The sequence below is a fragment of the Bombus huntii genome, chromosome 2 (genome assembly GCF_024542735.1).
Source record: "Bombus huntii isolate Logan2020A chromosome 2, iyBomHunt1.1, whole genome shotgun sequence".
NCBI lineage: Eukaryota > Metazoa > Arthropoda > Insecta > Hymenoptera > Apidae > Bombus > Bombus huntii.
In genome coordinates, this window is record NC_066239.1 from 13132169 (window position 1) to 13158350 (window position 26182).

The window sequence follows — 26182 nt, forward strand, 5'->3', positions numbered from 1 at the left end:
TTCCTCTCATCTATTTCCCAACCGTCCATTAACCATACAAACGAACATCTTACACAAAGCAGAGCACAATATTTCTAGCCTCTCATTTACAAAACTCGAAGCTTTCAAGTCGCTTCTATAAATACCCAAGGTGGAATTCGATCGACGAGAGATACTTCTCGATCCATCGGTTCCCATTGGATCGCGAAGAGGATCGCGCAAACAGGATGTCTGCGGTAAACGTGCAATAGTTACTAGATAGGAGGGGAAGCGTGGTAGTTCCAGTGCATTCCTGAGAATCTGTATGCCCACCTATGCCACAGATGTGTGCTTAGTACGTGGTGGAGCGATGCAGAAAGCAAATAGAAAGAGAGAGAGAAAACGAGAGGAGTAAGGTAGATACCGGGCCCCGCGGGGGGCTCATAATTGCCGACCCTGAAGATCGGCCGACCCCATGGGGCCCTCCTCTGTTTGTTTTATTCCCTAGTTATACAAACGCGAGATCTACGACCGATATATGATAATCGGCCTCTAGTTCTCTCCAGGGTCCACAGTCTCTCGCTTCTCTTCTCGTTCCTCTTATCGCTCTAACTCCTTTTCTCTCTCCTTTTAATCTCCATTTTATTTACTTCCTTTCTTCCCGTCTTTTTTTATTCCGTTTTTCGTTCTCTCTTGATTTTCACTCGGTCGGATGACCACCGTCGCGAGACGTGACTACATTATGCACGCTGATAGACAGGGACACGTCCGAACCAATTCCAACTACGTTATTGTGGAAGCTTTCGCCACGTCTCATCATTTATGATTCGCATTTATTCAAATTCCTTGCTCCGACCTGTGATTAATACTGTTTGTCGCGAACCAACGCTGCCAGTGGTCTGCCTCGTCATTCTTCTCGGAGTCGAAGTTTATTTATAGTAAAATTCTTCTGAGAATTTCTGGAGTCGTAAACACGGTCGATAGCGTTTTTGGTAACTGCGTAGAAAATTTGAGTAGTTTGAATCTTTGGTAAATGGGATACCGTTTAATCAAAATATTATTCATTGTTTTTCGATTAACTTTCTTATTCTGCATAATTAATTTTGATATGAACTTCAATCTCGAATTTAAATTTTTTCGTACATCATTCTGAGAATTTTTAATTTAAAAAATACGCAAATCATGCGACTAATATATTTGTATTTCCTTTTAAATTGTTATCGATTAAGACCGATTTATGCGTGTTATAATAAATCTTATTGAAATATTATGTAGTTCCAGTTATATTTCCTAGAATTTTCAATAAAAATTTCACCTATAAGTCTCTTGAAAAAGTGAGGAAGTTTGTCAGAAGAATCGTAATGAAGCGAGTTGTTTGCCCAATTACTAATTAACAACCTATGTCTCAATTTGTATATTTGCAAAATTTGCGCATAAATTTGTTGTAGAAAAATTTTCTCTGGCGAATAAAGTGAGTCTCTGCGTGGCCCTACATTTCAGAGCGCGAGGGAACGTTATCTGCATGGAGACCAGTAACCATATTTCAAAGAGATAGCTTCGCAAACGCAACAAGTTGCTCCAAATGCATGTAATAGACGGTATCTTAACGCGGACAAACTGACACAATGATTAATCATTAAGATTGTGTGTGACAAGTGATAAATGTAAGCAAGGGAATACAGTCGCAATATATAACGCGAAAAGTGACAAACATAATGACTGTTCGAATCTCAGATTTTCTGTCGTAATCCGAAAAACAACTGAGTGATTAGTCAGCGAATCAATTAGAATTCTTTTTGATCTCAAATATTTCCTTTTGTCCATTTATACATCAAAGAACCAGCAAGAGTAGCAAATTACATAAACACTTATCTTTAAGAGGTATCGTGACGAAATTACTGAACGTTTCTGTAATTGATATTCCTACAATATGTTTCGTGTCATACAAAATGGTCATCTTAATTAGTATAAATAAAATTTTCATTAAATAAATAAAGATTTTTTATTTTACTTTAATTTAGATAACGGTATATAGTGGTTTACATAATTTAACTTAACTTTTCTTAAGCACAGAGTACGTCAGATCCAGGAAAAACAATTTTTTAGCAATTCATTCCAACTTGATTAAAGGAATTGTATCGTTGCATATGATTCAAGTTCCATTATTTATGTACGAACATTAACTTTCCCTTTGTATCAGCGCATCCAATAATTTCAATGTCAATAGAAAAAGATTCATGTATGTACTTACCTCACTGTCAATCTTCTTGAACTCTGGGTCGTCCTCATCCACCTCGAAGTACAGTTCCGCGGACGTCACGGAGATAATACCAGGAGCCACGATACCGGGCGCGATCAATTTTCCTTTCGTGCTGATGTTCACCGGGCCTGACAGAACACAATCTCGTTCTAGCTCACATACATCCGCGCATGTATATGTGTATACATAAACGTATACACGTGTAACATAATTTAAACGATAGAACGTGTCACGTTTCGCTTACATATGCAAGCAAAGGAAATAAGAGAAAATAAAATGAAATGAAATGAAGGAAGATCTAACCTGTCAGATCGTTATCGAGGTCTCTGTCGTCCGACAACAGCTCACTGTCGTCCATCAGATCCGCCGACTGCAATTGCTGTTGATGTGCACGCGAGGCTGCGAGATGCGCGTGAAACTCTTCACGCGCTTGCAGAATCGCATCCTCGGGTGCACCGTGTTCGAGGGCCGCCTTCAGTGTAGCTTCGGGATGGCTCGAGCCTAGTGGATTGTGCACGAAACGCTTACGTCTACGTGCATCATCCTCCCAAGCATCTAGCTTCCAGTATTCGGCCAATCTGAATTTCAACAAGATTTTTTTTTAATATGTATATTTTAAATTTAATCTTTAAGTAATAGATGGAAGTTAAAGAAATTCAATGAACCGTATAATATAAAACAAAACATTGAGCAAGTCAATCCTCCATATATTTATCTTTAATATTTGTTTTATTTAAAATAATTCTGTACTATTTAATACAATTCTCGACATCCTAACAACATTCCAAAGAAATACGACGACTCACTTTGCAGCCATTGGATCCATATATCCCCAAGCACCATGTTTGTTCGACAGGATATTACGGACCTTTTCCAACAATCTACTGGCAATAACATTGTCTCGTCTCCGTGCAGCCGTGATTAAGTGATCGCACATTCGTTCCTCTTCTCGTCGGTCGAGCAATGTTTGCGCGCATTGCGACTGAGCCAAAAATTTCAAAATCATTATCACAAAGTTTCATATATCAATGCAAAAAACAGTAATCGCAAATTACGTCAAGAAATATAATTAAGGATACGTAAAAAACAGATACCTCGAAGTCGGCATGCTTGAGCACGTCGTCCGCTCTCATACGGTTCAGGATAAACTCAGCCTCGTTGGCCACTCGCACTATATGATCCTTCATCGCGTGAGACAGTAACCTGCATAGTATAAACGCGAACTTTTACGATTTGCGTTACGAGAACCAGCGTAGTTCGAGCCGCGGTTTACTGCACGCACTATAACTCTGTCGTTCTAACGATCATCGTATAACGAGCCCTTCTTACCTTCCCTCGTTAATGAGCTCGATGAAAGCCAGGCCTGCGTGCTTCTGCAAGGAGTTCTGCCATTCTTGGGAACAAAGTAGCATCACCAATTCCACCACGGAATTGCTGTTTTTGAAGGTGGTCAGTCCTAACGTGGAACAGGAGGATCGAATCATTAAAAATGTCTCGTTTGGTCGTTCAGTCGAATGGTCGAGAAAACGATGGGATTATGGATAGGGAAAAAGAAGTCGCGGGGTTTGAAATTCAGTTGTAAAATACAGAGAAGAAGCAGCGGGACACGGATGGAAGAAAGAAATAGGAAAGGCATAGACGGCCGGGTGATTTATAAACGACCGGTGAACGTATCGCTTCTCGAGCTGTTGTTTAAAAATAAAAGTGCATCGATACGTGGCACGGCCGTCATCCGCGACGTTCCACGAATATAAAATCCCCGCGAAGTGCCATGGACTGCGACCGCGTCACGTGAATACAAATGTTCAACGATTATCCCGGAATACGCGTTCCATCTTTCTAAGCGGAACCATAAACTGACTAATTTGAATACATTCGCTGCGATGAATCGACACAGATAAAACGAAAGGAATATACGAGCCTGGTGTTGACGCAAAGCGACTTAAGGATCCACTACGTTGGACTTTCCTCTAGAATTTCCCGACTATGTTGCACGATAAAGTTCATTTAATGACTGTAAAAGTTTCCGTTCAAATAAGGAGACATATGTGTCACAGTTTATGGCCTAAGAAGAGAAGATCGTTACACGGGATTATCGCTTCAATTCTTCTTATGAATAGTAAATAAGTGTTTTTGTGAAATAAGGATAACTTGCGTTACTCGAAGCTATGATCTACTTTTGTCTAATGCATTTTTCTTCAAAACATATATTATATAATATATAATACTATATATTGTCACATTTTTCTACGAACACATTAAGAACAGACATTTCTCAGATATTTCTTTTTGAATTTCATTTTCAAAAAGTAAAGATTAAACTGACCAATTTTTACCACTGTCCATTGGTACTTTTCAAAAGAGAAGACACGCAATCCGTTCACAATGTGTTAAACGATACATGTACATATAAATAAACGTACAATCTTTACTCACAAAATACCTTGAAATTAAATGATAATTCGTATAAGATAATCTACATTAGATAACCGCTACTACATTTAAAACCAAAAGCTCAAACTATTTTACATAACCAAATTCTACAACAAAATTTAGCAGTATTAAAATAAAAACGTATTAATACCAAGCAATACACACATATTAGTAGATTAGTCGATGAGATTGCACTTACGAGTCCTACCTTTGCCTTCCATCAGCAATTCTTGTCCGTGGGAGCCGACAAGAGTTTTCGAGAGGAAAGGGGCAAAGTCCACCATGATTTCCCGCAAAAGCGGGCAAACAGAACCCAATGCCATTTCTAATTTTTGCGTGAGCGACGCCTCGCGCGATGGTGTTGGAACTGGAAGATGGTCGACCAGTCCCTTGATCGGTAACTCGTCCGGACGTGGCGACGCGGAAGTCATCACCAATCTATCCGATACGCGAACCACTGAGATTTCCCCGGAAGGTTTCTCGCCGCGTTCCGCGTTACTTAGCATCCCTTGCTCCAGAACGTTTCCTTCGCTATCTTGAATCTCACCTGTATCAGGAGGGAAGATCACAGTTCTCATTTTTCATTCCACATTTCCATTTCGAAGTTTTCTAAACTAACACGTTCAGTATCAGCAAGCATCTCACATGCAAACTGCAGGCGAAAAATAATGCACATTCGATATAGTAACGTTTTTGTATAAAAACGCATTTTTCTTAATTTCAATGTATAATTTCAACGTATTTGGTTTAGAGGAATTCAGACAATATTGAGAATTTCAAATTGAAAAATATTAACAAACAGAAAGAAAGAGAAAAGGTAGAAGTACGAGAGCAGAATTTGTTTAAGCCGTAGAAAGGGAAAGAGTTGGCGATGGTATCGTCAGTTTGGAATTTGGAACCAAATCTTCTGAGAAAACTGCCGCCAGACAGGTAGTTTATAGATTCTTATCTTTGGTCTTAACAGTTGAAGGTTGTCTCAGAGTAGAAATTTAGTTTAGGGATAATAGAGAAACGAAACAAAAGGATATAAAAGGATAAATACCCTGCCAATCTACCTTCCTTTTCTCGTAACATCAAATTTCTTACCGCGAGTGTGCGCCATGTTGTGAATATTTCGCGGATCTTCCCTTTGATTCGTCATTGGGATCGTGTCTCCGTCTTCGTTAAGATTTACGTCGGTCCAAGCTTCCTCGGACGAGTTGTGTTTGTTCTCATTATCCGTGGCAACCTCGGAAGGACTGGCATCCGCGGTAATATTGCTACGATGCACCGTTTCTTCGCTGGAGTCGTTGCTCTAAAAGGGACGACATTAACATCTCGGTGTGTTTACAAAATATACTCGTTATACATATATTTATTAGGTACGTAGATTAAAGAAAATCGAAAAAAATAGGATCGATCGGTTTTAACACGGTTGTGTGTATATTGAATTTCAAGAAAATTCTATTTTATCTATAAAATATTGTTTCATATTGTTGACATGTTATATAATTCTTTGAATGAATATTTCTTAAGATAGATACATCGTGAAAGAAGTGTATTTAACAACATTACTTTTAATCGAGACAATTTCAAACAACACTACGGCTACTTGGCTACTTAATACTGAATACTGTATTATTTCTAACGAAAGCGTAGCTTCCGCTGAACACACTATTTAATCATAAATACCTATGATATAATAACAAGTCTTAGGAACGTTTACTTGAGAAGAGAATCAAACGACATGTTCTGCTTACTGATTAAGTCTCGCGTGCTATGCATTTACTCGACGACATGCAGTTAATCGTAACAACACTAATACGCAGTCATCTAATATACGTGTAAACAAGGAATATAAAAGCTTCCTAGATTCTCAAGCCACGATACGGCGAACGTAATATCGTAATGGCTACGCTTGATTACGTCCATAAAATCGTACGTAATAAAAATACAGTTACGTATGGGAAGATTATATACGTGGATAAGCCACCGTACAGTAAGACGAATCGATTTTAGTCTCGTACTATTTTCTATCGTTAATTGCGTAGCCGTCAAACGGGCATTCGTTCTTACTTTCGATAGATGAAAAAAGAAGAAAAAGAAATATAAATGCATCGATTATGTAAAAAAATCGAAATAGTTTTTCGAATCCCCTTCTAAAAAAAAAAAAAAAAAGAAAGATCATATCGAGACGATTGTTTAGCTTGTTTAGCTTGTTTCTTTGACAGAGTACATCGTTAAAGTTCCCTGTTTCGTTTATGAGATTTTCTGTTCCGTGTCCGTACTCAAAGTCAAACTTTTACCTGGACATTTCGTGGCAGTGGTTCAGTAGGTCTTGTCGAAGAGCCAAGCGTTGGTTCTGACGAGGTGTAATCCTCGAGAATTGTCCGTGGCCGAGGTACACCACTGTGACCTCCCTTCAGAACCAGTAGTTAGTACGCATAGCAATGCAAGCAGAGGAAGTTAACGTTGAGAAAAATTAAAGAGTAAAAGTGTCGCATGCTCGAAATAATTACAGAGGTTGCACAGATACAAAATAGAGATACAATATCCTCAGGGATAATCGAGGATTACATTTATACGTACACATTCGAATCGAGCTTCAAAGAAGGGCATGTTTCATAGTTTTATCGCAATCGTTGGAAATTTAAATGTACTTTTGAACTTCACGTGCGAGAACGAAACTATGTGTGGAATTATCTGGTACAATTACTTTTGACTACGTAAGTGCGAAAGAACATCGTTAAATATTTCACTAAAGTAAACACTACGTGCTGGATGTAGCTCGAACTGTTACGTTTTTAGATCAGAGAATTACTTCGGGATCGATTAACGACTGTTAGCTACTCAGGGTATAATTGAACTACTTCTAAGGAGAACTTTCAGAATTGAAACTGTGATATATCGATTAATTTCATACCTTGAGATCTGTTTCTTAATTTTACAGTTTTGTTAAAGATCTACTGTTTGTTATCAGGCTATCAATACTCGGGATGCATGCAGATTGTTCGTTGGATCAGAAATTTCAACAGAGACACGTAGAGATTTAAGTTAAGTCAAGTATCTACAGTAGAAGAATCGGAAAATGACAAGTCGAGTAAACGAAATGCAAAGCGCATCGCGTGGGCTGGAGAGTGCCAATTCCATCGTAACAGTAGATCGTGCGTGACAAGAAAGGTGCAAGAGAATCGTGTCGCCATCGAAATATCAAATGTCGTAAAAATCGTATCAAATATATATATCAAGATCAGGATTCCGAAACGACCATTACATCTTTTTAAGATTTTAATTCGGCGAAATACACAACGAAACATGACTGTATCTCATCAAAGACATGCAATCTCAAGTAAGGTTGTCACAAATCATCTCGAGCATCGATGGTTTTATACATGTGTACCGAGAGAGAATCAAAAAAATCAGAAAACAAAACAAAAAGTTTCGCTATTTTCGTATACTTTCACGTAGAAACAGCACTGAGGAGAGATTCACAAGATATTTTTCGCTTTTTACCTGGGAACAACGGATCAATTAATTCCGACGTATGCATCTTTCGTATGGGTAGATCTTTTACGTAGCACGTTTTTTAAACGAAGTACAGCAATAGTTGTACAGCAACATCTTATCGAATAGGTAAGGAGTAAGGAGGACATTTGTTGATCACTTACCTTCGTTGATGGAGGGCCTGACGACGTAACGTCGTGATCTGCCAAGATCGACGAATTGTTCTCGTCGACGATTATCACTTCGTATTCACCGTCATCTTGAGAACCAGCTTGGCTCATTATACCTCCGCTTCCTGGAAACATATTTCACCATTGTGATGATCTGTACTTAAAAGTATCGGGATATTTCATCTTGCAAAGCAGGCCGACATGAACGATCATGCGATCGACGATTTTATTAATGATAAATATTGTCTTTGTATTAGTTAATAAATCTTTGATATTTCATTTAATCATATTTCATGTCTTTGGATTATTGACGTCGATCGCATTATAGGGAGAGGAGATGCATTATAGTGCATGAACTCAAAACGGAAAGGAAAATACGAAGCGTAATTAGGAACGTAAACAAAGCATTCAAACCTGTTCAACAATTTGAAGAAGAAGGAAGTAGTTCCTAGAATAATGAAATTTTATTCGATTACTTTCTTACTATTTTGCATTTCCTTTTTCTTCAAAGCGTATTTTCAAATGAAATAACGTTTGATAATTGTAATAAACGCAAGAAAATTATTGTCAATGTTTTAAATACGTAAGAAAAGTGCACGCGTCGACGCTTTCTAGAGATTCTTTTCATCGCAGTAGAAATTATAGTAGTATTCTCGTAAAATATCGTTTTAGTTTATGCATGTTTGTCAAATTTTCAGCCGGCAAAATAATCTGAAACGTGCAACTGTCATTGGTGAAGAAACTTAACGGTAACTATCATTTATTCGTAAGTTAACTTTTATATGTTAGCAAGAAGAATAGTCTTGCGTTAGATCAGAATAGTGGATGCGTTTAATGGAATCAACATCACGCAAACTTGCATTGTGAGTTGCAATCCGCAACATGCAAACTTTTCGATTGCTCGCAAATCGCAAGTGGTGCAGTTTTCATTCGCAGCTTGTGCTCCAAGCTTTCAAACCACATTAGAGAATCAACGTATAACGCATCATATAATTGCAACGTCTGCGAACGAAATTATCCAGAATTTCAATTCAATTTTACTTTCCTGTCGCAAAACAATAGGAAAAACAAATATGGCAGCTGAAATTAATTTATAAAATAATTCTCTAGAATCAAATATATCCAATCAAATATTTTTTCGTTGCCAAACAAAAGACTCGTCAAATAATAAGAATCAGAACGATGCTTATGCGTGTGTAAGTACGTGCATGTGTATGTCCATGTGTAAAAGTCAAACCTCAGGTTGGCTCAAACTGGTTAGTGAACGGCAAACATGCAGACAAAAATATCGATACACCGATGATATCGATAAAACAAACTAGGAAGAATAATCGAAGAATATACGAAAATATAAAAGAATAAGTAATTGAAGGGAGGCATGATAAAAGAAAATTAGTGTCGATAATTCGTTCGTTGGCCAGTAGTAGACGGTAAGAAAAATATCGAGCAGGCGATAAAAAAACAAACTCGAGCATTCCGTGGAACACAACGTTCGGGCAATCGAGTTACCTTGCAGACCAACACCGGAGTTTCTATGACAGAGATTTCGGGGCTGATCGATATGCTTTTGAAGCGTATGATGGTGATTGTTGTTATTATGATGATGGTAATGATGATGCCGATGATAGTTATGGTTATTCGGATGATGGTTGTAATGATTACTGTGGTGATTCGGGAGATAATAGTTGGAGGGGGGCTGGCGATTAGAGTGCCTGGCAGCCGGTAGCGGGTGCTGGTGGTGGTGCTGGTTCATATGGTGGTTGGCATTGGCATTGACATTCGCATTGGCGTTAGGGTGAGATCCCGGGAGGAACTGTGGGTACACGTGGTGAGACCACTGTGGAAACAGGGGCCGCCCTCCTCCACCACCATTCCCATCTGCTGAGGAACCACATTTACCACATTACCACGATTCGAGACCATATGCCCTCCGTGTTTCTGTCATGCGTTTGATCTTTTTAATTATCTGAACGTGTCACTATCCCTTAGTCCTTCTACTGGGTTTCTCTCTGTTTCTTAAAAAAGCGTGTAATTTTTCCAAATTGCCCTAGCGTTGGGAGATAGATAGTAATATTTCACATCTAAATAGGGTCATAATTAATTGGGATTTCCTTTAATTTTTTTTAATAATTTGTTTAGGGTGTTTGTCTTTTTACTTTAGTACTCGAAACGTTATCTATATCAATCCTTTCTAAAACGGATATTAACTATAATATATATCAAAGATAAATACCACAGGTGTAAAATTAAGACAGATATGTAGTTCATTCGTATTGTTCACAATTACCATTATTTTTTTTATTCAATTGAATATATCGTATTAAGGCTAATTTTTATTGTCACAGAGACTTTTCAATTATTATAAAAACAAGATTCTCGCTGTTGTAATTTTCATCGATCATTTTCAAATACAGATTTAAAATCTCGTTTAAGATTTTTAATTCAAATATATATACGAGATAATAATACAGAGTGAAACTCAGCAAAGAATACAATGTGAAACTCTGCAGTTTTTTTAAAGAACAATTAAATTACTGAATTATATAAGAAAGTGTAAGATACTAACTTTAGGAGCATCGCATAATTCAAATATAACATATATTATCGAAATAGAACATTTAAATGATATATGTCGTCAAACATCCAATTATTTCTAAAGAAACATTCAACAGACGTAGTTGATGTATGTTACCTTGTTTCATTATCATTTATGGTCAACATCTTTTAAGTTTGTTTTACACAAATAAATTGTTCGTTTTATAATATAAAATAATAGCGACATTTAAACAATATATATATCTAAACCGAACAGAAAGAGTGCTAATGCATTCGACAAACATCAAAACTCTCACTGTCAGATACATAGAAAAATAATTCATACAGTGCAATTCGACATGCGCTCTATTCAGTGTAATGTGCTGTTCGACTTGCTGCTACACAATTAAAGTGCATAGTGTTCCACAGCATCTACGTATTTGCATATATATTCGTGTTATTCACAAAATGATCTATTATTTCACTTTTCAATTGTCCAATTACTTTGATTTGGTTTAATTTTATTTTTATCGTAATGATAATTTCTTATGTATCTCTTTGTATCCTATATTTGTTGAATTAAAATTACATTTAAATTCGAAAAAATATAGTTCTTTTCGAAATATGAATATCATGGGAAATATGCTCATTTAGTTGTTAACAATAACAATCATGCCATAATGTTATGTCACATTTAAAATGTAGAAAAAATAAGTTTTCTTATTTAATATAATAATCAGAAAATATGATAATATATATCTGACATGTAAGAGTTTTGAAGTAATAATTTGATACTATTACTATTAATCTTCTTTAAACAAACAATTAGTATTTCTTATGTAAAATTTGTTAGAGGCAACGCATACGTATTCGAAATAGAACACGCGAAATAGAAATATAGATATAAATATAGAACACTAGAAATAGAAATATATTAATGTCAACATTAATTTCAAAGATTTTCATGTTCTTTACTAACGTTTTTTCTAAAATCCGTCCAAAGTTCCTACAAATAGCAAGATCTATAGTCACCTCCATAAATTGTAATTAGATCATTTTTTGCCTAATTTAGTTACATGTAGCATTAAGCATTTCAACGCTTAAATAGAATAAATCCTACAATGAAAACAATGCTCCTGGATAAAGTAATATTAAAGAATTGTTTATTCCTCTTTTACTAGGCATCATGTGTTTACGTTTATCAATTAAGTTTCTCCGAATCTTGTATCATTTTAGTGTAAACAGATTGTTTAATAAGATAATAGTGTATACCTTACCTGAAGGGCTACCTGGTCTTAAACTAGCACCATTAGTCTGTATTGTTTGAACTGGACTTGGTGGCCGCTGTGATATTGGTGGTTCCAATATATCACGGTACTTTGATACCATTAGTACAGAGATGAAGTAAACTATAGCGAGGGACAGAAACTGGGCCTGCTTGGTTTCCTCCTGAAATAAAGAAAGGAAAACGTGCTTCTTATTAGTAATATCTACATATTACTATTCTTATTATTAACCCTGTTGAAGTCATCGAATTTTTTATGTCTGAATACAGTCAGAAAAAATTTAATGTTTTAAGAAAATTTTCGACATATAATTGAAATGAGGAACAACTATGTTCTTAAATCTAAACAATTTTTTAACGACAAAAAAATATAATTCGATGGGAAATAATACAAAGAGTGTAGCAGAATGAATGACACGCGAAATATTCTAAATACTTACAACATCTCTGTATATCACAGCTCTTAAGCGATTCACGTCCATATCTTGCAGCAATTTCTCTGGATCTTTTACAGGACTTAATTGATGTGCCAGATTATCCACTATGTTCTACAAAAATAGAGACGATACTTTACTTGACCGTTGGTAACCGATGTTAACGGATCACTGTGAATGCTATTCTCTATACGATACGGCTTCGAATAAGTACATGATATGTAACTTGTCAATATCGATGACAATAACACATTTCTCTAGATAAATTAAGTTCGATCAGATGAAACATACCTTGGGTGATGTTTGAGCTCCACGTATAAGAGACTGTATGTGCTGTGATTTATTACTAGAACCAATCTGTCGACCTAACATGCTGTACGATCTGCCACGTTCTTTACACTCTAAGCAGTTTCTAACGGCACATGTACAGACCTATAGAAGCATTTCATCAGATGAATATAACAAAAACATATAGTGTACACATACATGTTGAAGTTCTATGTTATACATTTACGGAGAACTAAAAATATTATGGCTATTTAAAACACTGCTGATATAAGAACTATTTCTATTGATAAAAAATATAGACTACGATAGTGTTAAAGTGAGTGTGGCTTTCAATTTTCTTTACGCGAAGTATATGATTCCTTACTATTTTCAGATATCAACATTCAAGAGAATTATAATATGTATATTACAACAGATAATTATATTTTTGATTTTGGATCGAAACATGTGATAATTTTATACGTAAATTTTTATATAGGTAGTTTATATGTTATGACACTATGAAACACCAATATGTATATACAGATAAAAATTAATGCAAAGCACAATCTATATGATTATTCTATTATAATAGAATTTTAATTAACTTCGTCTTTCATATGAGAGGGGATACATTGAAAATCAATAATAAAAGTCGTGTAGAAACCTTAATTTTTACTCTCAGGGGAAATATATTAAAATGCCAAAAGACGAAGTTCATCGATTAGTGTTTGTGTATATAATAATGTATGTAAGGAATTTCGTTTATCAGGATGCGCACTGATAACAGCGAATCTAAGAAATGTGGATCGAAAACACTTAATATGGTCTTTTTCAATAATCTCACTCCATTTGTTTGTTCTATCGACATTCTACGATATTCACAGAAAGAATTAATTTCTTCAACTATATATAAATGTCACAGAAAACGAGCTTTTCATGAAATTCGAATTACACGGTGTGGTATAATAGCGATGTATCTGTTTGAGAAACGAAAAATACTACGTGGACGATAAATACAAACCAGTCTTAAACACTGCCTTAGAATACCGCCACTAGACATATTCTTCTCAGCCTCCAGTTCACCGAAATTTAAAGAGCTGGCGAAGATAAGTACATCAGCCATGTTGACTAGTCTTTGTAGAAAAGAAACCGCTACCTCAATTGGCATCCCCTGAGTTGGTTCAATTACATCCAATTCGCTCTATGAATATATCCAAGCACCAATTAAAAAAAGGAATCCGTGAAAAATGAACTTTCCACCTGGGATATGCTCTTCTATGTGAAATCAGGGAAAAATATGGAAAAATGTTTATACATACATTTGGTGAGGTCGCCGATGCTAGAAGCGGTAACAATCCTCCGCAGGCAATTATAAGATTGTCAGCTAGTTGCGAAATTAGGTGAACAGTATTAACAACAAATATTGCGTTCTCGCTGCTGTTTACAAAGTCCAATACTGACTTCGTCGAATGACTGGAACACAGTGGAATATTGAATTTAGCAATAAATTGTATCGCAAGTTTATTATTATATTGAGTCGAGTAATAAATTCGTTCGTCTTTAAAATTTTTTTAAAATTGTAAACATGCAGTTATTTGAATTTTTTGATAAAAGATGTAAATCTATAGAGAAATAAAATAAATTAATTAATCCTTGATTCGAAAGATTTCATACTAATGAACGTGTGACGTGTTTTTTTAAAAAAAACGTGAATGAAATATTGCTGCAACTAATAGTACATGGTAGAATTAGATATTTATGTACCTTCTCCAGACTTGAATGTCTGTCTCTAACGAGAAGAGGACATCCGAGAGTAATCTCTGATGTATATAAGACCATTTGAATTCTGGTATTCTGAAAGGAGGACGAGTCGGGCCTGGACTAAACATTGGTCTTGTAGAAGGATTACCTTGCTTCGATCGTTTTGATTCTATAATAAATATCAACAGTTTTGTATAATGTGCTGAATACATGATATATAATAGATTAAATAATTAGTAAACTGCGAATGTTTATGTATTTATGGAAACTCAAAGGTCTACAATATCGAAAATAATTAATTGTATTCACAAAAATATAAATTTTCATAAACATCCACGATCTAATAATTAGGTAACAGAAAGCAAAGAATAAACATGTTATGGAAATTCTCACCGAAATGATTGGGATCCACTTGCGTGGACGTTGAGGCACTCCTTGGTCGTTTCTGTGGCGACGATGTTTTACGCAAGGGTACGGGTAAAGAAGGAGGTTCGTTACTGTTTAGATTATCATCGGTGGTTGTCTCGGTGGATACAGCTGGTAAGCTGGATCTGCGATGAGCATCTACGTGATCCGGAGTTAAATCATTCAATAACGAATTATCCCTCGCAACCACTGTAGAACTAACGATTTGAGGCACACCGTCGGGCATATTTTTATTTGCATCACAGACCGTAGATATTGTTGGAATTTGCTGTTTAGGATTTGGCACTTGCGTCACATTATCTACAGAACTTTGAATATCGCTATTACTACAAACACTATCTGTTACTTCTACCTCGGTTTCAGTTCTCACCGGAATGTCTGACTGATTATCACTTACGTTAGTAGAAATAGTGGACGGCACCCTTGAATGTTTTTCAGTTACCTTCTCCTCGTTATCATTAATAACAGCACTTTTGTCCTCTGTTACAGAGTTCACGGCGCATTTCTCACTACTTAACTCACTAGTCACTACTGTTTCCACTTTCTTGTCTTCTACATCTACCTTCGTCTTACCGGTCTCGATATTTTCTATTACGCTAGTTGAGCAATTGGAATCTTTCACGGTTTCCTCGGTATCGTTTTCAACGCTATTCTCAATGTCGACGCTTGTCTTTTCCGTGAGTTCAATGTCCTCGTTAACATTGTCGTCAATTTTATCCGTCTCCTTCGACTTTATATCACCCAAATTGTCTTGGTTCTCCGTCGGTGTTAAATACGCTTCTGAGGTATCGCTGTCGATCACTTCTCGATCATTCTCCAATTGCAGCTTCTCGATGTCTTTGATGGTCAATGGCTCTGATGTCTCGCTGGAGGAAATAGGTAGCACTGATTCCGAATCAATCTGTTCCGTTGAAACAACAACGTCTGTGGAATCTTCCTCTACTATCTGTTTGCTAGTTTGTTCCATTTTTTCGGAAGCCTCTGCCGCGTCAGAAGAAATCTCATCACTGGGAGTGACTTTATCTTCCACGTTTGATTTTTCTTTACACGTTTCATCAACTTGTTTTGTAGGAGCTTCAACGTCGGTTTCAGCATCAACCTCAGCTTCTACCTTAGCTTCGACTTCGGTTTCAGCTTTAACCTCAGCTTCAACTTCGGTCTCCGCCTCGGCTTCTGCTTCAGCTTCAGCTTCAACCTCACCTTCAGGTTCAGTTTCATCATCTTGCGACTTCTGTACGCTAGAAACACCAGTACCGGACGCATCTGTATTGTCTTGAGATACCGATGCTGTTTCTTCCATCTGTTCAATGTCTTCCTGTTTAGTTTGTACACTTTCCTCCATCTTTTCAACGGGAGATAATTGAGAGACGATTTCCTCCTGTGATTTCTGTTCTGAAGGATCGTCGTCCTTCTTCAGGACTTCCTGCACCGCTAAGGAATCCGGGCTGGAACCTTCGATCTTATGAACCTCGCTATAGAAATCACTGGAGCTCTCTATTGATATCGCTTCGCTGGTCTCCTGAGTCGTTGGAATAGAGACAGCATCGCTGTTTCCTTCTTCGAGAATTGTCGGCGTGTCCGTATGAAGTTCACGCGCTGTTGTCGGTGTTTCTGGTTTGTCACTCAGTCTGGAGTCCAGGGATATCGCTTCGCTCGACTGAGCAGTGTCCAGGGTTTCGCTGTGCGATTTGATGATCGCTGGACTGCCATCGCTTTCAGTATTGTCTATCGAGTTCAAGTCGCAGCTGCAGGACTCTTCCAAACGGTCGTTGCTCTCGGTTGCATCGAACTCCTGGAGATGGAGTTAGTTATCATGACATAGTACAATTAATGTTCTAGTGCTTATATATCATTTATTTCAAGAAGGTATTTTATATTTGTTCGTCATCTACAGAAAATAGTAGGATGAAATATTCCTACTTTCTCGGCCATGTAAATATCTATTCCCTTTTTCCATTTCTTAAACCGCAGAATCTTCAAACACGAGTTTAACTAACATAGTAAGCCCCATAAATAGCTTAATCCTAAAAAAACTTGATATCCAACCTTGTAATTCCTTTCTACATGTTGCACTTCGTGGTTCTGTTGATTGCCCCAGGGTGATGGTTTGCTATATCCATTATTCCCTGAATGTTGTTGATCCCAACCGGAGATAGTGCTGATTGGCCTTTGCTGTCTTAACTCGGGATCCGTAATGTTATCTGATCGTTGCCTCTCGTAATGTTCGTACATCTGAGCGAACTGAAGCTTGAATTCCTCATAGGATACCTGGAACAGTGCAACGTTAACCTTACCGTAGGAATTGTCTTTAATTTTGTCCACAATGTTAGAATATTTACCTTGGAGTGCACGATGGCCAGAGTGTCTACCCACACTCGCCATCCACCGTACTCGTGTTTTATAGCATGATGCAGAAGCATACGAAACAACGAGTACACCATATCCGAGATCTTTTGCTCTTCCGTGTTCTTCGGATGAATGTAGGCCATGGCTATTAGCCACTCCTGCCATACAGACATCTGTAGAACAGTTCGACGATTTTCTCGATTGTTGTTGCACAGCAATGTCATATCCGAGAGGAACAGCTTCTTCACTTCCAACAGTTGCTCCGTTTGCTTTGATTGTCGAATTAACGTCGCTACTACCTTTAGAATCACTGCAATTATGTATGTAATTGTTAATATCATGAGATATGCTTTTATATAGATTTATAATCCTATCATTTTAAATTAACTGATTTGATGATTTACTTGGATTTTCTAAACGATAATGGGACTCTGGTTCAGGGTGTCTGGCATAAAGGATCTGTTGACTAATGTGCTCTGTCATAATCTGAAAGGATATTGTATAAATTAGAATAGTAATTGATTAGTTAAATTTTTACTGAAAATAGTACCTCGTATAAAACATTATAGGTGGGTAGTGACAATGTCTCCTCGTTCAATAGTAATCTTTCGGCCAATAATGTGTACAAGTTATGAGGGCTCATAACATCATATTTTCGTCTGGAATTCGAAAAATGAATCTTAATAGCTATCAAATAAATACTTTCCTTTTTTTTAATTAATTTATTGAATTTGTTTACTTGTGTGTACTGCGGCTTAAGAAGAATCCTAATAACTTCAAAGCTTGTAAACGTATTAATTGGCTTTCCGCCGCTAATAACTTAAAAATCGTTCTGACGCCTTGCTTCGCATCGAAAGCTGGAACCATCGACGATGGGTGCTCCGACATTAATGATATAAGCATTTGCAAAACATCGTGTAGATTTTCGTCCTGTGAAAAGATATAAATTACATTATTGGCGGGATCAACAAACTTACTCTTATTATTATAATATTTGAAACAAAAAGCTTCTTTTTTCAAACTTTAATACTCTTTATTTCAACATTCGAAACAATACGAGAAACAAATGTAAGTAACAGACATACAGAAACAAAGACAAGTCAAAATTAATTCTTTTTATTTTTCTATTCTTATCCTTCATCAAAGGTTAAGGTTAAACTTTATGTCATCAAAAGCATTTTTACACAATCAATTACGAGCATCATACCTCGTGTATTGTCGTCAGATAATTCAGAATACTCTGCAACTCGTCATCCTTTACTCCATTCCCGATCATAATAAGTTGTTTCAGAAATAACAAAATATAAGAACGTATTGTCAAAATATCCTTCTGTTGAGGTCGCGGCCCATCTGCAATGAATCGAAAACGTCATAAATCCACCATAACCTATCGAACCCTATGGAAATACATATTTCCATGTATTCAAAATTACTCACCAAGTCCTTTGGGTGTGATTCCACTCTTCGCTCGCGGATTGGCAACCCAGTAATAGTACTTAAGCGTGTGCACTGTTTGTAATACTGTGGAGACTCTCCTTACATTTGAATATATTTGGGTGTCACTGAGGAACTCTGTGGCCAAGTACGAATAGAGCCGCGTTTGCACCGGCGCCGGTGTATAAATCCACAGAGCGGCATTAAAAAGTACGTGGTCCAATAGCTGCCATGTTAGGAATGAAAAGTAAAACAACTACATCACCATGGATCTGCCTGTTCTTCGGACACACCAATCTAGCCGACTTTTATGTATTCCTTATTTGTTTACGTGGTCTTTTTGTTCTTGCTTCTTAGATACATTTCTCCAGTTTCATGGATACGGATGGAAATTAAATAATCGTACCAGCGGATAATAATATTTTGCTCGTTATATCGAGCATACAGTCTCGTTATGGTGAATTTAAAATAGGAACTTAACATTTAGAACTGTGCAGCAGGGTATATATGTATACCGTAGAATGGAAAATACATAGGAGGGAAATTTGAAAATAAGAAAGAAACTGAGAGTGCCGATAAATTCATCGTACAGAGTTTGCGACACATTATTAAAAAGAAAAGTAGATTGAGGAGAATAGAGATGACAATTCATGTCAAACATTCATGCATCGAAAAATCAATATTGAGAATTTGGTAGCTCTGAAGGCAATATTGAGACAAATTGAAAAATTACATAAAAATCACAGAACCAATCAATATTCCACAGGACGTATATGAATTATAAATTTTAATATTAATTTTTGATATTTCAGACCATATAAATATACTTTTATAAGCAAATATTGAGATAGAAGTCTTCCTTTCTTTCATGATTTAGCTGTTCACCGCGAGAAAAGGATGTCCCAATATTTGAACTTTGCGTATAGAAAGAAAATAATGAAACAGCTTTCCTGAAGGCGATAGGCATCCTCGATAGAAGAATATGAAGCGAAGTATTGTAGATTCGAACGAAAAGTCAAAATTGTCAGTAAGTACGCTCTCATGTAGCACCGTTTCGAAATAGAAACTTAGACAGATCGGTCAGACAGCAAATAGAGTATAATAATATTCTTCAGCGTTGCAAAAAACAATAGAAGTAGATAGATTCTCGTATGGAAGCAAATATTTAGTGTGAACAAAAATATATAGTCTTGCGTAGCCATATTATGAAATCAGGAAGCCTAAAAGTCGGTAGATTGCATGCGATCCAAAGATTCGGGTAGCATAATGTCGTTTCCATGAGAAAAAGTATAAATAGTACATGCTTGAAATCGTAATGCATTGTGTGTGAACGGATCAAACCCGAATGAACGAAAATATGTACACATACGTTATAAATAGCATATAACATACAGAGCATCTACGAGCAGTTTTTATCGTACAAGCTATTGCAACAGATATTATATATGGAGTAGGCAGAGAGAGAGAGAGAGTAAATTATAATACGCTAGAACTGCGTTTGATAGTTCTTTCGTTCATGCTATTGTATACTGTATCGTGGGTAAAACAAAAAGAGGAGAATGGAGAACGAGGAATAGTTACGTAAATGTATCATAACATACGAAATTTTTATGGGAGAACTCTCTAGAATGTTTCAATGATGAACTTACTAGGGAGCTTAAATGTACCTACGCTATTACATTTAGATACAAACCCTAATAACACAATGTGATTTTCTAATTATGAGAGTAACCATATGTCTCGTAGTAGAGTTGGTAGTATGCTTTAATTCAATTTAATTGAGTTAAAATTTATGTTGAATTCTTAAGATATGTTAGCTAAAATAATTCGTCCTATAAAATATGGGTAAAAATGAATAATTATGTCAAAAAGGATGAAAAAAATAAATTTCATCAATGATTCATTACACAAAATTGTATCTTCAATAGATCAAATTAGAAAATATTATTCTAAAATTATCGAATAAATTATAAATGGATACAAAGATGAATTGTTTTAGCTAATTTTGATAAACGATGTGTATTCGCCTAGTACAAATACATTTACGATATACGTTATATGTATTTTATTACTTTCGTGCAAACTAAGCTTGCCCATTCTTACTTCCGTAAATCTACTTGGACCCAACTGAACTCCGATTTCCATCGAAAGTTCCATTCTACCTTCAATGATCTCTACCTCTCATCCAACTTATCGCTAATTACTCTTAACGTTAATTTAATTCTAATTCGTACGAGTACTAAACTAATGACTAAATCGATACCTGTTTCAATAACAAGTCGCTGTTAGCGCTGAGACAGGTAACCAGATGTTTCGTGAGCTCCAAAAAGGACGCGAGAACTTCCGTAGTTAGATGGTCTCTGCTCGCTCTCTGCAGCATATAGCTGATCACTAGAAAGCCACGGTTTTGTACCATGTGTTGTTGAACGGTTTGTGAACTCTCCACCAAATCGCAAATAAACCCCAACAGTTTCGAACTAAAATTCAAGTTGTCGTGTTATATGATCGAGAAACATGATTCGGCTATGATACAAGCCGAATACTTGTTCCATCGAAAATTTCGATGTGAAGAGTTTTGGTAGATATTTACCATAACGTTGGATCTCGTTTAACATCGTTGGGCGCTATGCAATCGTAAGGCATATCTAGTTGCGAGAACAAAGGGAACAACACTTGAATGCCGCCAATCGAGTTTAACGTGCTATGAATGGAATGCGTGATGACAGCTTTAACATCCTACAAATAGACAGTAAAATGTTCGCATGTTTTCCAAGTTCGATGTTCTACATTCGGTTGCAAAATAAAAAAGGACCAAAAAAATTGGGACGCTCAGAAAAGCAACACTTTTAAATTTTTGTATCAAAGAGACAGCCTGCATTCGAGTGTAAATCACTGGAATTTTTATTTTTTATGAATTATAAAGTATTTTTTTTTGTATTGGTATCCAGGTTGAATGTTTGAAACTAGGGTTATTTCCTTTTTCAATATTTCAAACAATTTTCTTTCTACTAGAAACTACTAACTAGAAGTTATTTTCTTTTCAATATTTCAAACTATTAAACTATAAAATAACATAAAAGATTAAAAACATTTTAATAGGGAAAAATTCAATTTTTGTGTCATTCGTTTACGATATGAAAAACGTCGTGCCTTACAGCGAAAAATGCTTTTACATGAAAATTTGTAAAAAAAAAAAGACTGCTAGATGAATGACATTTTCCGAGCGTCCTATCTTTTTTTTTTTTTTATTTAATTACAAGTATAGCGTGTTCGATATCATACCTGCAGCATAAGGGCGTGTGGTGTATGTACAAAATAGGAGACGTTGCCTTTCGGTGCGCTTTGCAAGCATAGTTGAGAATCCGTTGCTACCGGGTTGTACATGAACACAATCGCATTCGACAGCTTACCATCGTAAAGCACCTATAAAATAGCGTTGTTAATACCGTCGATGTGTCTTTCTAATTGCATGTCGTAAAATCATTCCACTACAACAAGTCACAATTTATCTTTGAAAGCCTACCAAACAGAAATGAATATGGTTACCTGTGGAAATTTGTCATTTTCAATTATAGATTAATATTGGAAATTAAAAAGTAGAAAAGTAGACTTTCAAAGTAAATTTTCATAACTATTTAAATTAATATCTACATGTTAAATGGACAAACGTGCCACACATCATAAACCGAACTGAACGTGATTTTAGGTCAGACAGGCTGTGTTAAATCTTCAGAGGGACGCTTACGGACTTAAAACAATTTCCAAACTCAGGATATCCATTAGTCGCAGTGTCCATTGCTAATAACTAGACTGCAGATTTTTATGCAAATTCATATTCTGATCCTAAACAGTGATTTGTTCCTTAACTTTTACTTTTGGATATTTTACATATATTTGCATATTTAGAATTCTCATAAATGAATAAACATCCGCAGCCTATTAAAGAAATACTAACTAAAGTATGACAGGTATAACTTAGTATATGTTCGTCCGTACAACCTATGAAAAATCTTTTACTACGAAAATACACACATCACAGCAAAATGATTAAACAGACAGATTTATGAAAAAACTTAACTGTTTAATAGGCTATAAATTAATCAGGGTCTTGCTATAGGCCTACATCGTAAGAAAGCATCAGGCAAAACAGAAAATTGTGGCTCGTATGAGTAACGAGTCGTGTGTGTAATAAACGAAAAAGAGAAAAATCCACAAATAGAAGCAAATTATGCAATGGATAGATACAAACGTTATGAATCGCAGTAACGTCCAACGGAACGTGACGTTCTGGGGAAAAGATATTCGTAGTGATGGTCGATAATCGGGGTAATTACCTCTGACGAAACTCGAACGCAGTAACAGAGTGATTAAACAATGTGCAAATCAAATGTAAACGGGAGAAAAAGAAAATAAAAATGCTTACAGTTTGCATACTTTGGTCCACCATGCTCGTGAGCTCCGGCTCATCACTCACCCTTTTGTGATTGTCAGGCAGATTCAGGTAACACTCGTTGTCAAAACGAAACTGACTCTGTGAACAGAACGGGAATGGGAACACGGAATGTTGAATATCTAATGAATCTACATAAATCCGAGTTCCAGATGCCTTTGTGAAGAACACGGAGAAAGTATCACAGAAAATTAAAGATCTTCATAAAAAAATATGTGAAAGGAATTTCTTTCACAATTATAATCTGCTTTTATGTTAATTCTCTATATTTTGAATTACTAGAGCGCAAATTCTATTTAAAAGAAATTCATATTTAGCTAGAACATGTATCCATAATTACGAACGAAGAAGGAAAGTTTAATGGAAGAATTTTTTTCAAGCCTGTTATCTATGCAAAGTTTTATGTTCCTAAACTCAATGTACCTTATATCCAGGCCCCAGTCTATGCATAGCGCATATCTGATGCGTCGTCAGAGCTTCGCTGAACAGATAAATCGCGCTCATTTGTCCGCAAAACACGCGCTCTTCATCCAGTTCCGGTGTAGCTCCGATGTAACATTTGTCAAACGGCTGCAAAGAAGAACGTGCTATATAGCTCCTTTCATTTTCGATCAACATTTCATAGCCAGAGACCACAATTTCAATGCGTTTCAAACACGTAAAATTAATAGGCGAAATTATATTCAATACGTAAATTTACTTACGTCGTTTGTCGAAACGAACCACGCCATTTCGGTACTCGAAGCCAATTGACCATTGACCAAACATTTAATTTCACTCTTCGTCCACCTATTATATATGTACACTACGGCGATCATGTACCACTGTGAAAGTAAACGTTATTGGTTCTCTTGAAAATGTTTCGAATAAACTGTCCTTGAGTTGAACGTTTTGTAAAGAGATTTAACAGGAGCAATTTTTATTAAATATTCTGACAACACATACGGAAGAAATGTTACAAAAAGTGGTGAAGTTTTATACGATTAACACTTTCATTCCCATGATAAGTGCACGATACACATTTAGAATTATGAAATACTATGCTTCTATCTTCAGACATATCTTATTCTACTTAAAATATTCCTTGCCCATGTTTCCATAATGTTTTTATCACAATGTTCATATAAATTTTACCGATCATATGATCAATAGAAACATACGACGAGTAAGAAAGTTACACACAAATGTTTGTAATATCTAAATAATTTGGGAATGAAAGAATTAAATGTTCTAATGTAAATTTCGAGTTACATCGTACTTTGATCTTAACACCGAATATGTTAAATAAATTTCCACAAAATTAACATAGAAATGTGGCCTACCTTACGTGGTTGGAATTCATATTTGACACAATGTTGGAAGCCCTTGCCCTTCACTTTCATAGATGTGAGGACCAAGCAGTTCCCTACGAAATGCGCGGAGTACCCTACTCCCTTGCTAGTTTTAAAACTGCGAACAAAGGAACGTACAAGCTTTGTGAACGTAAATGGTGCCGACTAGAAATATCTGGAATGTCAATAAAAATTCATCAACGATCTTTCTGCTCTACACGGCTTCGATCCTCTGTATTTTATTCCTATTCTTCCGAATAACGATGTACTTTGTAAACGGAAACAACAGTTGTCGATTGTATGGGAATCGAATTGTTTCCGCGTGACGGAATGCGATCAAATTGTTGCACGATGCAACGTTCGAATAGGAATCCCTTTTTTCGCGCTAACTCAAACGGAGCTGCGTTTAATCAAATTCGAACGGTCGAACATGAAGGAATTTGATCGGCGCGTTTTTCCCCTGGCCCCAATTTCCTCTGTTTTATTCCAAGTTCCGTGTATTTCTCTTTCTCTCGTTCGTGAAAGACGGCAACGTAAACGATTCTTTAAGGTAGCCAGTATTAGCCAGGCCACTTCGATTCGAGAGAGTGTTCCCGCAAGAGGGCTTGATGTAAGAGCACTTACCAATAGAGGTACGGCTTTTCTCGTTCGATATTAACGGAGTTGATAGGATCCAGACGGAACCACGTGGTAAACGTGAATCCATTCTCGTGTGGCCATTTCGCGAGCGGCGGAAGGACGATCGCCTGACAAAGTTGCAGAAATAATTAAATAAGCTCGAGTAGAATTAGAATTTTATTATATTATATTATAGATAGGTACTTTATTTATCATTTATACTGGTTCTAGCTATTTATTTATACCTCCTGGTTTTCTGACATAGAAAGACGTCAAAAACTACTTAATAATTGATGTGATCTTGTCTGAAGAGGATGTTATGTTAATGAAATTAGGTTTTTCATGGATGGATCGTGCAGTTTTCCAATATGGTGCAATTCTTCAATATAATAATTATTATAATATATATTATATTATAATATATATATAATATATTCACGATAATTAGGTTTAGGTATAGGTGTATTTGGAAAATAAGCTGCTAAACTTTGGCAATATGTTGTGTGTATTTTTAACGAATATTCATTTTCTTCCTCATATTTATATAATTTTTAATAAATGACTTACAGCTTACGATCTTCATGAAGATATACGAAATGCTCGTTTAAAATGAGCTAAATTTTGAATTTTTACTCGATGAATTAAAATTTCTGTCTTAAGTATGTACTCGCTGCATAAAAACTTTATTCAAACTTCGTAGTAGACGCTTCCCCTTTGACTTGTACTCTTTCAAAGTTATATATTAAAGGAAACGCTCGAAACAGTTCCCCCGAATAAGAAACTTCTTTTCCTTAACATTTTCTGTCATATCGAAAGTTTCTGTCTCTAAAACTCATTGAATAGCTACCAACGTCTGCACCGGACGACATCTGTTCCGATGGATTTTCACAGAGAGTTTTATGTTCTTGCTCTACATTCGTCTTTTTGTTCGATCATGAAATGGATTGCTATGTCGATGCTAAAATAACATTTATTCTAATACTAGAGA

The 26182-nt window shown here is 36.1% G+C and overlaps 1 protein-coding gene across 14 annotated transcripts in view; it reads right to left on the reverse strand.

The window, feature by feature from the left end:
- The window catches only part of LOC126876727 (neurobeachin), a 412554-nt gene that overhangs the window by 76424 nt on the left and 309948 nt on the right, over positions 1-26182 (reverse strand). For 3 of the 14 annotated variants that reach the window (XM_050639624.1, XM_050639615.1, XM_050639623.1), the window contains exons 6-37: positions 25201-25322; positions 24568-24694; positions 23950-24069; positions 23669-23815; positions 23219-23326; positions 22078-22218; positions 21386-21531; positions 21059-21272; positions 18799-19051; positions 18569-18711; positions 18101-18291; positions 17912-18020; positions 17766-17847; positions 17355-17671; positions 17062-17283; positions 14983-16807; positions 14593-14758; positions 14148-14301; positions 13850-14029; positions 12850-12990; positions 12565-12672; positions 12117-12288; positions 9814-10185; positions 8299-8429; positions 6937-7050; positions 5738-5945; positions 4851-5198; positions 3548-3674; positions 3313-3421; positions 3025-3200; positions 2522-2796; positions 2210-2346 (exon numbers count right to left, since the gene is read on the reverse strand). In XM_050639624.1, the coding sequence (XP_050495581.1) occupies positions 2210-2346; positions 2522-2796; positions 3025-3200; positions 3313-3421; positions 3548-3674; positions 4851-5198; positions 5738-5945; positions 6937-7050; positions 8299-8429; positions 9814-10185; positions 12117-12288; positions 12565-12672; positions 12850-12990; positions 13850-14029; positions 14148-14301; positions 14593-14758; positions 14983-16807; positions 17062-17283; positions 17355-17671; positions 17766-17847; positions 17912-18020; positions 18101-18291; positions 18569-18711; positions 18799-19051; positions 21059-21272; positions 21386-21531; positions 22078-22218; positions 23219-23326; positions 23669-23815; positions 23950-24069; positions 24568-24694; positions 25201-25322 (7185 nt within the window). Of the gene's footprint in view, positions 1-2209; positions 2347-2521; positions 2797-3024; positions 3201-3312; positions 3422-3547; positions 3675-4850; positions 5199-5737; positions 5946-6936; positions 7051-8298; positions 8430-9813; positions 10186-12116; positions 12289-12564; positions 12673-12849; positions 12991-13849; positions 14030-14147; positions 14302-14592; positions 14759-14982; positions 16808-17061; positions 17284-17354; positions 17672-17765; positions 17848-17911; positions 18021-18100; positions 18292-18568; positions 18712-18798; positions 19052-21058; positions 21273-21385; positions 21532-22077; positions 22219-23044; positions 23178-23218; positions 23327-23668; positions 23816-23949; positions 24070-24567; positions 24695-25200; positions 25323-26182 lie in introns of those variants that run through there. The other 11 variants (XM_050639619.1, XM_050639672.1, XM_050639620.1 and 8 more) reach the window with 9 other exon arrangements.